The following is a 13679-nucleotide window of genomic DNA, read 5'->3' as shown; positions in this document are numbered from 1 at the left end:
AGTTGTGAGGAGAGAGATTGAGAGAGGGAAGAGAAACTGAGAGAAAGATTGATTGAGAGAGAGAGATAGAGAGAGAGAGAGAGAGAGAGAGAGAGAGAGAGAGAGAGAGAGAGAGAGAGAGAGAGAGAGAGAAAGAGAGAGTGAAACTGCAGAAAAAGCTTGAGAGAAATAGTGAATGATTGAGAGAGAGGGAATGAGAGAAATAGAGAGAAATTGTGAGAGATGGAGAGGGAGGTGTGGGAAATTCGGTCGTTATGCTGATGGTGTTCAGATCTCAAATTGGCCTCATTCAGCATGTGGGATCTGGCTACAGCACTCAGCCTCCCTTACCTCTCTCTCTCTCTCTCTCTCTCTCTCTCTCTCTCTCTCTCTCTCTCTCTCTCTCTCTCTCCTGTCTCTTCGAGCTCACACGAACTCACACATGTGGCCTTTCAACTCATCTGGTCTGCATTAATCATGGTGAGAGCAGGGGTGGCAGATTGCGGCGGCTTTGAATCCGTGAGGGTGCAGATAACGCTCATTTCCATCAGGCTAAAACAACAGAGATCTGGACTCGGGCCCGGTACTGGCCATCATCCCAGACTAAACTGAACTTAACCTAGAACAGTAGTAAGCCATAAAAAAAACCTGAATCTGTTCGCTCGGCCCGAGCCAGCGAGGCTTTCCTGCTGCAGGGCTGCTTCTCGGTTTTTAAGGGTCATTCCTTTTTTTTTTAATCTGGAGCATGTGTCAGTGGGCTACAAATGGTTCCTGGTCAGGTTTTGCCAGGTTGCTAGGCGATCCAGGTCCTATAGCCTAGGGGGCAGCGAACCTATTCATTCTGCACTTCCCTCACCTCTGAGAGGCCTCCCTGCCATAACTTGCTTACGGAAACATAAGCATGTCCTCCCTTGCGTTGCCATGGCTTTTCCGAAGGCCTGTTTACAAGCACAAGCGAGGCGAAACTTGAAAAAACTGCAGCACAGTCTTCAGTTCTGGGTGACTTGTAAAGGTGAGGCAGCGCCATAAGCCCTGCTTTATGCAGCAGCATGGCTGACGGGTTTTAGTCTCGCTTGTCTCTATGCGTCTGAGTCACCGGCGCGGGGTCTCCTCGACGCTCTTGCCGACAGACCGCAAGCGCTCTTGTGAAGCTCAGAAAGTCTGACCTCATCCTCTTGTGCTTGAGTTTGATTGTATCTGAGGTTATAGTGCTCCCTTTCATGGCTTTGTAAGTGCACTCAGGTATGACCTGGATGATCACTCAGTGTATGTGGAAGGACGAGATGCAGCAGACTGATGCGAGCCTGACTGTGTGTGTATATATATCTATACATACACAGTATATGTGAGAGATTAGATGCACGCTTGGCGCGTTTGTCTGCATCGCTTTGTGCCAGATGTGAAGGCGAGATCGTTATCGTAGACACCACCTGCGACAAAAGGACCCCAGTCCACACGGAGAAGTCGTTTTGTTTTTTGTTTGTTTGTTTCCTTTGTTGTTGTTTTTTTCTTCCAGTCAGTTTATTTTGGTTCCTTTTTTTTTCTTTTCTTGCATGAAGTTATACTTTACAGGGGTCAAGCCTAGGAAAGAAAAATAGTTGGGAGTTGATGGAAAGTCCCCACAAGAAAGCAATAAAAACTATGTGTGCCGGCTGCTGTGGTTGCACGCACAGAATGTGTTAATGTGTGTTAGTTTGTGAGGGTGTATTTACTTCGCTCGGTGCTTGCCTGGTTGTGTGTGTGTGTGTGTGTGTGTTGTAAATAGCTGTGGGCTGTGTAGGTGTGGGATCACTTGTTTAGCTTTTTTTGGTTGTCACAGCAAAGCGTTCCCGATAGAAATCAGGTAGATTTATCACGTAGCCGTATTTGCATTCAGGAACACCGAAGCAGAGGCGACAGAAAGCAGCAGAGGGACGGCGGTCTCCGTGACCTCGCGCACGTGAGAGTGTGCATGTGTTCTTCGGGTGCGTGTGAGAACAAAAGTGGACCAGAGTAAAAAAAAAAGTGTCTTTCGAAAGCAAAATTCAAAAGCTGTGACAGGCAGCTCTGAGGAATTAAGCAGTGGATGGAATGTGTGTTGGGTCTTCAAAAACAGCAACAACATATGAGGGGGGAAAAAACAGTGAAAGAATGGCAACGGAAAGCTGACCTCACCAAGCTGCTTGCTGAGTTGCTCATGGTGTTGTTTTTCTCATCTGATGAAACCTCGATGACGCATAGCGTGTCGTACACCTGTCACCTAATCAGCGCTACTTACTTGCTTCTGATGGCCACTTATCTTATTTCCTGCACATCAGTTTCATAACTGCATTCATACTTCATTCCTACCCCTTTGAACACTAACAAACAAGAGTAAAGAAGTTTATACACCAAAACCCCCACCTCTGCTGCCTTATACCCTGTCAATGTCAATGTTTCTGTCTCCCTCTAGTGGTCGGAATGAAAAATAATAGGGGTCTGTTTTTGGGTCTGTATGTCATTTCATTTTTTTTTTAGACCTGACCCTGGAGTTTCCCTCCATCCCAATGTTGTCTATTCTACTCCAAGCGCCTTACTCATTGCATGTGTTGTTATTCTTCCTCTACAAAACATCCTGTGGCTTCAGGTCACAAACTTTACTTGTTGACTTTCAGAGGTTGTACCCTGGTGAACTCTTGGTGACTCTGATGCTCAGTAATTCTGTGGTATTGGTAGAGGGTACCTCCTGCTACTGACTTAAGAGCAGGAGGCATCCTCTCCAGCTTGCCAATTTTAGCACTCCAGCCACTGCGTGCTGCTCTTAGATCAGAGCTCAGAGGTCGTCTCTTTTATTTTATTTACATTTTTTTTTTTTTTTTGAAACATGGTAAAAGTCTGCATAGTGCCATGGTGTTGCTTTTGTGAACAAGCGTTTTTTTTTGTGAACATGTTTTTTCTTTTGTTTTGTTTTTTACTGAAGGCCTTTCTATCCGGGGATCCGGTGAACGACCACCCCATGTTCAAGTCTCTTCCAGCCATTAACATCAGAGCTAATGACCTCAGCTCACTGGAGGTAAACTTCCAACTGTCTGTCTGCCCTGTGGTCTTTCATACAATTCAGTTTGTACACATTTATACTGCTTTCGAGTGGACAGGTCAGCATGTTTTCAGGATTTTATATGCAATTTAATGTCATCGTGGTTATAAAAGCAAGAGTTCTGGTTATGAATGCGAATGTACCTGATCTAACAGACCTTTTTTCATTCTCATTGGTCTGCAGTTGAAGCCTACACTCTCTCAGCTCCATGCTGACTTTAAAACCTTTGAGCACCATTTCCAGTGGCTGAACAAGGTGACACAGAAGCACCATCACTCCTCAGCACCGAAGCTAGGCGAAATGATCTCGCACATCAACAGTCTCATCGGCCTGCTACAGCGCCAGGTAAGCAAAACACATCACGTGCTTACTGTATATCTGAATACCAGTACTAGAGGTCGACCGATTTTACCAATACTGATAGCTAGGTTCTTAAGAATCGATTAATCTGATAGTTTTTCAAAAGGATACTGGATAAACAAACATAAACATAAAACAAAAAAAACAAAAAAATTTACTATAACAAAGAAAAGGTCTGAATCCTAAAAATGTGCTAAAGGAAATAAATATATGTTTATTAAAAAATATAATTATAGAATAAATAAATAAATAAATAAATAAATAAATAAATAAATAAATAATACATTTATAAAAGCACACTCCTCTGTGCAACGTGTAAAAATATACAGCATGTGGCGTCCATGATGCGCCTCTAGAGGCAGCGCTCATAATGACAGTGGAACGGATGCCGGAAAAACTACCCGTATGGGTTTTTGCCAATAGCTGTTAGTTCCAGCAATCAACTATCAGTACCAATTAATCGGTCGACCTCTAATCATTACCATAAAACATCATTTATAACCTCAAGCATGGAAAAAAAAACGTAGCATTCAGCCTCTTTAGACGTTCCTTTCTACTTCTCTACTTTCAGATGCTGCAAGTGGATGCCCCTCGGATCGCCGTGTCTTCTCCCTCTCTCCCTCCTCATCCCTCCTCTCAGTGGGAGATAAATCAATCCTCGAAGGCGCTTCTCCAGAGGTTCAGGCTTTTTTGCGATTGGGCGGCACGTGCTTTCCTCAGCCTCAAGTCCAAAACGCAGGCATAAGAGTTGGCGTAGAGGCGCTGCAGCCGATCGACACCTACTGTTTCCACAGTACGTCCTCTCCGGCCATTCCTCTGTTCCGTATATGAACTAGCAGCCTGGTGCATATGTGAGCAGATCAAATGGCAACGTTGTCATCACTGATCTGTAGTCATTGGCACATTGAAGCATTGAACATGAGTGTAAAAACTCCACTCGTCCGCCACAGCCGTGAGTGTTTGGACTACAGCGACACGCCACAACAGCCTGCTTCTGTGCTTCTGATCATTCAATCATAATTTTACATTTCTGGTTTTCAATTTTTTTTTTCGTTCTTTTCGTGCTTTTCATTTAAAAAAAATAATAATAACTCAACCTATTCATTATTTATGTATTTATTTATTTATTGAGCAGTTAGTTATTTATTTGTTGTCATTATTTATTTGATTCTTTGAGCAAGAAAACACACACACGCACCATTTTCTTTACCATTTATGTTTAGGTTTATAAGGAAATTGTACTGTTGTCCCTCTGCCTTTCTTTCTTATATTATTGTCCCGATATGCCTGCTATTTAACATATTTTTTTCGTTCTCATGTCTCTTACTTTCGCCGTCTCTCTCATTTTTTAAATTTCGTTATGTGTTCACAGTTGTTCCCTAGATTGTTTTGCCACTATATGTAGCAATATTGCTGGGTTTGTAAAGTGTCTGTTAGATGTAAGATGATAAATTATCAAATGGGGAGGGGAAAAAAGTGTCACAAAGCACTGACCTACACCATTACTGCCTTTTATCTCATTTGTAAGTCTCCTTCTTTGCACAGTATGTTTGTGTTTGTGTTTTGAATCCTCCGATTCAGAAAATGGGCTTTGACGGCTAACCTGTCCTTAAGCAATGTTAAAAGAAAGGGGAAAAAAAAGAAACGACCCAAGCCTTAAAATACTATGTATTGTGATATCGTGATTATTTGGTAATGTACAGGTGTACATACATCATCCTGAATGTAAATTGTTATGTACAGTGCAAATGTGTATTATATTATAGTTTTCTATGATATAAAGCCCCTTGCTCTGGCAGTTGTATCGCAATATCAAAATTATTCTGTTAATGATTATAATTTTTTTTTTTTTTTTTTAGTATTTTGATATACTATTTATTATGATTTCATGTTATTTATTTTCACTGAAGAGAAGCAAGCCTTCTGTCATTTTATTTTATTTTATTTTTTTTTATACTTTTATACTACTTATAACCAGACTTTATCATTGCTATTGAAATGTTCAACTGCATTTTCTCACATGCTGTAAGTGACGTTGCTGGTTGACAGGAAAGTGTCAAGAGTGTGTCAGATACAATAAAGGAGTTAATAGCAATTGCTTTTGTAGGATTATTTTTATTTTCTCGTGTTCGGTAGCGAAAAACTAATTATGACGTGCATTCTACTATTCATTGAAGGGTAAAGAAGAAACATTGAGTCTATATCACAAGTTCCTGGTCAGGGAGTACACCATTCCCTGCACATTTTAATGCCCTCTGACCTGGGGGGAAAAACAACAATAGAAACTCATAAAGAATTTGTAATGGATACTATATCATAATGGTATCTAGTGGATACTAGTAAAGAATATGAAAAGACATAAAGCATCTAATTTCCAAACACAGTGGATTCTACTGGACACTAATGGGGACCATAATGACAATACTATGCCTCCAGTTTCCAAATTTGGTTTCAATTGGCTTGTAATGGGATGTGTACTGAAAACCATTACTAAACATGGGGAAAAAAAAAATCTAATTCATAATAACTATAATTGGAATTGCATTGGTTTGAGTGAATCCGCAATGGTGTTGGGTCTCTACTAGAAATTTGTTGCCTTCTATGTGTGTCTAGTGGAAGATGTTTGGCAACTGGTTAAATGACATATTGGATTGTTCTGGACATCGGGGCCATAATGACATCTTTAAACCTGCGGATTAATGCAGGTAATGGCTTCAACTATAAGAAGCTGATCATTTGTAATGGGGTACGTATTTGAAACCATTACCGAACTTTCTATTTGCGACACCTTGTCCTGCACATTTCAATGCCCTCTGTCTATTGGGAAAACCAATAGAAAACCTCAAAAAATTTAGTAATGGTTATAACTGGAATTGAAACAGTAATAGTGTTGGGTCTCTACTGGTCATTTGTTGCCTTAAATGTGGATACCATTAAGAAATATTGGATGTATGGCAATTAGTAAATGACATATTGGATTGTACTGGACATCAGTGGTGGCCATAATGACGTTCTTAAGTCTGGACACTACATATGAGCTTTGTAATGGGTTCGATTGTAAAAAAAAAAAAAAAGCTGATGGTTTGTAAAGGGATGTAAAATGGAAAGCATCAGAATTTCTGTTGTTTGTTTGTTTCGGCATGAGTAGTATACCTGATTTCAAGTAAGAAGTATGAAATAATGCAACAGGCCTCGAAAACCCCGTTAGACCCTATTTGAAGATCTTTTGGATCAATTGATCGGCGTTGAGCTCGCTGGCCAATGAGAAGCTCGAGTTAGGAGGGAGGGAGGACCAATCGCGTGCGTCGTTGCTGAGAGCCGGAAGCAGGCGGGTGACTGCTGGTTAGTTTGTGCTCGACATTATTGTTAAGGTTGTGTGGACCATCACTGCTGATTTCAGCCTCGTTTCAAATACAACCAAAGTGTTTAGCAGCGTGTAATAAGGACCGGCATGTGACATGTGCATGGCGGAAGCGCAGAAATACCGAGAGATCCTGCGGCGTTTGAGGAAACACGACGGGTTGTGAGATGGATGCGGGAAGGCCGGCTCGAGACCTGATAAATACATGCACCAATCGGTAAGATAATAAACAAACGTGCATTTGATACCACATTATATCTAATAGAAAGTGTGCGTGTCTTGGCATTTGCTCTGATTTGTCTTAATCCTGGGTTTTTCATTTCCCGGAGACAACGCAGCAGGGACACTGGGACTGAACAGGAGGGAGGGACGAAGGAGGAGGAGGAGGAAGAGGAGGGAGTTTAAAGGGGAAATGATGATCACTTATTAAACCACATTATTTATTACACTTTTCCCCTTATTTACATACCTTATTCCTCTTCCCCAAGTCTGTTTATGCTCAAACATGCACACGTTACAATGTGGGGTTTAAACCACTTTCTGGTTTCTGGTTATGAGACTATCAAGCCATATGACACACAATATATTTGGCCTTAACATGAGGATTGTGATTTAGGTGGAATACGATGTTTTTGTGACTGTATAATTTAGTATTACGCTCGTCTGAACAGTTCGGGCGATACGACGAAGTGAAGAAGTCTTCATTTCAGCTGGGATACACAACATCAGCGACGCTCCACTAGACATCTGTGATGGCTTCCGTGATTTGGGAGGATCCACGGGACTAGTCATTTGCACCAGAGCGATCCTCCTCGGCTCCAAGGGTATAATGGCCAACTCCGTTGCTACGCTGGTAGTCCAAACAGAGCTCCTTCCCGGCGAGACTCCTTCGTCCCTCTCTCCTTTTCCGTCACTTCTTCCCTCGGTGGGAGAGGAGGATAACGATGAAGAGAAAGGTGCAGACGACGAGAAAGAGACTGAAGCCGTCGTGCTCACGGGAGTCGAGATGGTTACGTCGTCCACGTCTCCAGGGACCGTGGGGTCCCAGAATCCCGAACACCCCTTCCAGTGTCTAGACTGTGGGAAGAGTTTTAAGTGGTCTTCCAGGTTGGCACATCATCAGCGGAGCCATAACAATGAGAGGCCCTATCGCTGTAACCTTTGCCCCAAGGCTTTCAAAGGCTCATCCGCTCTGCTCTATCACCAGAGGTAAGATGATACCTATTGATCATATTTCTATTGATTCTTGATTTGATTTCTATTCATTTTTATGCGGTTTATTCTAGATCTCATTCAGGAGAAAAGCCTTATAAATGTGAGGATTGTGGTAAAGCTTTTAAGCGCTCATCTCTCCTCCAGGTGAGCATTTCCCGCCAGTATCTACAATAGAAACTTTGCAGATCTATATGAATAGATAATTTTTTAATTTTTCTAATTTAGGTCCATCGCAGTGTGCATACAGGTTTGCGAACCTTCCAGTGTCCCTACTGCCCCCTCACCTTTAAGTGGAGCTCTCACTACCAATATCACCTACGCCAACACACAGGAGAGTGCCCTTATCCCTGTGACAGATGTCCAAAAGCCTTCAAGAACTCCAGCAGCCTGCGTAGGCACAAGAACGTGCATTTGGGTGTCAAACCTTATGTCTGTATGGTGTGCAACAAGGCTTTCAGCCAGTCAACCAACCTAAGGCAACACATGCGCATACATACGGGGGAGAGGCCATACATCTGTGGGGAGTGTGGTCGCAGCTTCACGCACTCCTCCAACCTAGCACTTCATCGCAACTCTCACATAGAGGTCAAAGCTCAGGATGGGGGGAAGACAGGAAAGGTAGGGTCACAGACAAATGTGGAGGTGGTGCTCGAGAGGGCGACCTCTGAAGATTTGAAGGCGGTCGAAATGACGATATCGGACATGGTGGGCCTTGTAGGTGGGCAGGAAGGGGGCACTAGTCAGGTCTTTCTATCTCACCATGTGCCTTCATCCTGTACATCGTCCTCAGCTGAAGGGAGTCAGAGTGTTCGGACAGCCACGGGCTCAGAGCATGTACAGGTTAGCATGGAGGAGTCAGCTGAAACAGGTGCTAATGTGTTACTGTACAGCTGTGGCAGTTGCAATGAGACTTTTGGAACCCAAACACATCTGGAAGAACATCAAGCTTTGCATTTGCATAGCCTTGGGGCAGGGGATGGGGGTGAAGACATGAGAGGGGATGGTATAGAGGCTCAAGGAGGTGGGGTTTCATTGGTTGGGATGGCCCCCTTGTTGGCGGACTTTGAGGAGGTGGTGGAAACCACAACAGTGTCTGATAGTGGGCAGGGTTCAGAACTGCTTGGATTGGGTGGTATTGGGGGTGGATCTGGTCAGGTTCAGTATGACTTGCTCCAGAGCTTCACCAGCTCCGTGGCCCAGATGCCCTCAGATGACACCACGTCCATAGTGGACACAACTGTGGCAACGTTGTCCGAGTGTGCTTACTGTGATAAAAGCTTCAAAAGCAGCAGTTCAATGAGCAGACACATGGCACAGGTAAGTGGTGTGTTATAAAGTTCCATCTGGGTTAAGTGACTGGGAGAATCTTTTAATAATGTCATTGGGCAAAAAACTGCAAGAATAGCAGTATGATTTATGATTTTTTACATTTTCTCTTGATTGCTCTTCAACCAGGTGCACCCTCTGGCACTGTCCCAGTCTAGATCTCAGTTCAACTGCTCGGTGTGTGACCGCTCCTTCCCCCTGCTGTCCTCCCTTCTTACCCACCAGCTCTCTCACACTGAGGAGCAGAGGCTGCTGGCTGAGGCAGAGGCTGAGATAATCTGCCCTCCCTCCCTCTCCCTCTCAGTGCCCCTGTCTTCCTCATCCTCTGCCAAGAGAGAGGGGGAGGAGGAAGAAGGAGAAAGGGAGATCCATGTCAGCCTCATTGCTGTCACCGAAGAGGGAGAAAGGCAAAGTGTAAAACCAGGCAACAGGGCAACGGGGAAGACAGGAAGGAGAGGAGGCAGGAGCAAGGGCACCCCTGCAAATAACGGTGAGCTTTAACGAGTTCTCAACGAGTGAATGCTGATTTACATCATCAGGTTTATACTATTTTGCATGATGTAACGTAACAAAGGCAAAATCGTTTCCTATGAATTAATGTTTTTTCCCCCTGTAAGTAATTCCCTTGGTCCCATAATTCCTAATGTTGGCTTTTTATTTTTTATTTGTATATATATATATATTTTTTATTTAAAGAGAGGCCATATCGGTGCACTGAATGTGGGAAATCCTTTAAGGGTTCATCAGGTCTGCGCTACCACATGCGAGACCATACAGGAGAAAGACCGTACCGCTGCACAGAGTGTGGAAAAAGCTTTAAGAGGTCTTCTCTACTATCCATTCATCAAAGGGTAAATAATGCCATGCTTTTTCCGCTGAACGACTACACTGACAAAGTATATAATCCCATTGAGACCGTATTCATTCTTTCGCTGATTGCATGACAAATCTCAGTGCCATCAAAGGTTTCCTTTCACTCGTTTATTTATTTATAAAACGCAAACACAAATGAACACTTTCAGCTTCTTTTCCATTTGTGTGTGCAGGTGCACACGGGGGTGCGTGCATTCCAGTGTCCCTTCTGCACGTTGACCTTCAAGTGGAGTTCTCATTTCCAGTACCATTTGAGGCAGCACACCGGTGAGCGGCCCTACGTGTGCCAGGAGTGCGGAAAATCGTTCAAGAACACTAGCTGTCTGCGGCGGCACAGCCAGTTGCATTCAGGTCTGCGACCACATGCCTGCTCTGTGTGCGGCAGGACATTTTCCCAAACCTCCAACCTAAAACAACACGAACGCACACACTCAGGCGAGAGGCCTTTCCAGTGTGCGCAGTGCCACAAGACTTTCACGCACTCCTCCAACCTCCAGCTTCACGTACGCACGCACTCCTCACGCAAAGACTATAAGTGTCAACACTGCGGCAAAGAGTTTATCATTCACTCTTACCTGCAGCGACACCTTCAGACGCATAGCAGCGCTGCAGGGGCTACGTGCACAAAGGAAGCAGGGAAAACCGCTAAGAATGACAGTGGGTCCTCAGAGGTCTCGACTTCCACTCTGAATCTAAATATGAATACGGCAGGAGGGCTGAGTTCTCTGTTTGCTAATGAAGGGAATTCCACACTTATTCTCTCGCCGTCGAATCTGGACATTCCTCCCAACACGTCACAAAATTATTTTATGATCCAGACACCCACAGGGCTACAGTTGATCCCGCTGTCCAATCCAACACCCACACAACCTGTCCCGGCCCCCCCTCCTCCTCCACCTCCTCCTCCACCACAATCCCAGAACTTCCTGCTTCTTCAGTGCCAGTCCACTAATGGGAGCCAGCCGAGTCTGATTCTTGTTCCCACAGCGTCTAATACGAACACGCTTCCTGTTCCTCCAGCACCACGGCCCCTCCCCTTAGTGCAAACCATACCAACACTGCCACATATAGCCACTTTAGCTCCAGCCCAAACGCACATATCACAGTTTCAGCCACTCCAGACCCAGCACAGATTTATTTTTACCAACAACAGTACTCCGCTCATCACTGCCCCACCACAAAACACATCAGCAATTACTAGACCGATTTTAGGAACGCTCAGCCCCAACAGGAGCCCGAGGACCAGGCGTGGGCGTAAAAATAAGACTCCGAAATCTGGGTCTTTAGAACAGACTCCACCATCTGTCCCAGCAACTCAAGGATTGGTTCCTTCCACTGCTTCAACAACTACTGCTACTGTTGCACTCTCGCCAACCTCGTCCCAGCAACGTAACGTTCAACCACCGCTGAATTCGGATTCCGTGCCTGATACAACTTCTACCCCAGCTACTGAAACAGTGACCGCTACTACACCCTCAACGAACAGCCACTGTAATTTGACAAGTGACCACCAAAATTCTTTCATTGCAGAGAAAGTAGAGAAACCTCCAGAGCCACTACCAGAGGAGCGCTTTGTTCTGTGTTTTGAGAAGGAGGCTGAAGAGAGGGAGCGAGGAGGCGAGATGGAGGTGGCAATGAATGACGGCGTTGAGGGAGAGAGGTCATATGTGTTACATTTCGAAGGAGAAAGTGAACAAGGGGAAGAAGGCGGTGAGGAGAGAGGGGAGAAATCCTACATTCTCCGATTTCAGTCAGGGGAGGAGTTGCAGGGAGATGGAGAAAAGGAGAAGACTGGAATGGTTTCTCTTAACTTGCTGCAAGAGTGGAGCGAAGCCGGAGGTGGAGGTGAAAGAATGGAAGGGTTTGAAGAAGGGGTTGGGGTGGAAGAGAAAGCATTTGTTCTTCATTTCCATGAAGATGATCCAAATGATGATATCCCACCAAATGCTGGCTTTCCTGAAGGCCCTAGTAAAGATTTGGGGCTTTCTTGCCATTCTGCCCAAGCCTTAATGCCTCTTGGTGGACAGGAGGTTGTATTTGAATTAGGCAGTGAGGACAAAATAGATGCAGACACAAGCGGTGGGGAGAGTGTTCAAATGATTGCAGTAATAGAAGGTGGGGACAGCAGTTCTGAGACAGGGGGTAGTTTTACGAACCCTGGGGGAGTCAATGGGACAGGAGCAGGGCAAATGGGAAGCATATTTCAGTTAGAAGGAGGAGAAGGCATTGTTATTATTGAGGTTAGTACCAGCAGTTTAACAGAGGGAACAGAAGGAGTTTCGGTAGGATTAAGAAACCTGGACAAAGAAAGCACTGCATCCCAAGAAGTGGCATCTGAAGAGCAAAAGATACTGGAAACAGAGAGCAGATTATCAGCAAGTGTGAATGGGACGTAAGACGAATCTTAGAAGGAATCTCATATTGAAGGCTCTGTATTGTACAACACCACACAGTCCTACTAATCAATGCACACTATTAACTACCAGCAACCCAAGTCTTTTGTTGACGTACTTAAACCTAAAGCAAACACTTAGTGAAATGGAGGGGAACAGCTTTTTGTGCAGTGGCTGATCATTGTGTTGTCCTCTTACTTCAGTGTTTCTGGGTGTTTTGAACGCTCACCGAATTACCTAGAATAAGTTTCACCGCAGCCCATAGAGGGAGTCGTTTCACAGACCCCCACACACAACAGATATAATGATTATTTTTTTTTCTTTATAATATTACAAATGGAAGGTAAAATGAAGAGAAGTTGCTGAAGAATATTGGACAACTGTAAACTAATATGCTGTCATGTTGACAGCCAAAGTGTAACATGAACAGGAACTGCGAATATGCCTATAGTCTGTTTAGTTTCACTATAAATGTTGATAGTAAATTATCATGTACAACAAACAAATGTTGTCAATGTCATGTCTTTTGGTTTTCTTTTTAATTCTTCAATTAGGACATAAAAACAAAGAACTAGAGCTATGCTTATAATATCCAATTTTCTCACCTGTGATATTAATGATCTGTTATTATTTTTTTATTCTGACATATTTTTTAAGGTGTACATTGGAAAGCCTTGTTGCACTGTAGATGACCTCAGGGTTTGATAATAATGTTGCATTACACTACATGGAGTTTACTAACGATGCCACTTATTTTCTTTTTGACCTGAAACCATTTACTTGCAAAAGCAGTATTGTTTGTATCGATACCAATTCCAATATTTTTGAAGGCCATTATTATTAATATTCTATTATAAATAATTATTAATTATTTATTTCAAAGTATTAAAATCAAACAAGCTTTTAACAAAATGTGTCACATAAACCTCAGTCTTTTTTTTTTTTTTTTTTTTTCATTAATATGACTTTGAGAAGGAAAAGAGAATATTAACATTTTTCCTTAACTCGTTTTTTTCCTTGACTGATCAGCTCTCCTGACTGATATATAGAGTGTGTGTATGTATGCATGTATGTCAGAGGTGGAAAGTAACGAAGTACTTTTACTCACGTTACTGTA

The 13679-nt window shown here is 43.5% G+C and overlaps 2 protein-coding genes across 2 annotated transcripts in view; both read left to right on the top strand.

The window, feature by feature from the left end:
- Positions 1-5505, top strand: part of il11a (interleukin 11a) — a 7127-nt gene extending 1622 nt beyond the window's left edge. The window contains exons 3-5 of the mRNA XM_083566647.1: positions 2918-3010; positions 3218-3379; positions 3966-5505. Coding sequence (XP_083422773.1) covers positions 2918-3010; positions 3218-3379; positions 3966-4139 — 429 coding nt within the window. The 3' untranslated portion in view covers positions 4140-5505. The remainder of the gene's footprint in view (positions 1-2917; positions 3011-3217; positions 3380-3965) is intronic.
- Positions 5506-6689: 1184 nt separating this feature from the next.
- znf628 (zinc finger protein 628) lies at positions 6690-13068 on the top strand. The gene is made up of 7 exons (XM_083566015.1): positions 6690-6972; positions 7427-7964; positions 8042-8114; positions 8196-9287; positions 9426-9786; positions 9993-10147; positions 10343-13068. The coding sequence occupies exons 2-7, from the start codon at positions 7585-7587 to the stop codon at positions 12563-12565; spliced, it is 4284 nt and encodes a 1427-aa protein (XP_083422141.1). The 5' UTR covers positions 6690-6972; positions 7427-7584; the 3' UTR covers positions 12566-13068.
- Positions 13069-13679: the final 611 nt, after the last annotated feature.

Source organism: Silurus aristotelis (assembly GCF_946808225.1).
Source record: "Silurus aristotelis genome assembly, chromosome: 1".
NCBI classification, from domain to species: domain Eukaryota; kingdom Metazoa; phylum Chordata; class Actinopteri; order Siluriformes; family Siluridae; genus Silurus; species Silurus aristotelis.
Note: the sequence above shows the minus strand (reverse complement) of the source record. Positions and strands in the feature narration are given on the sequence as shown.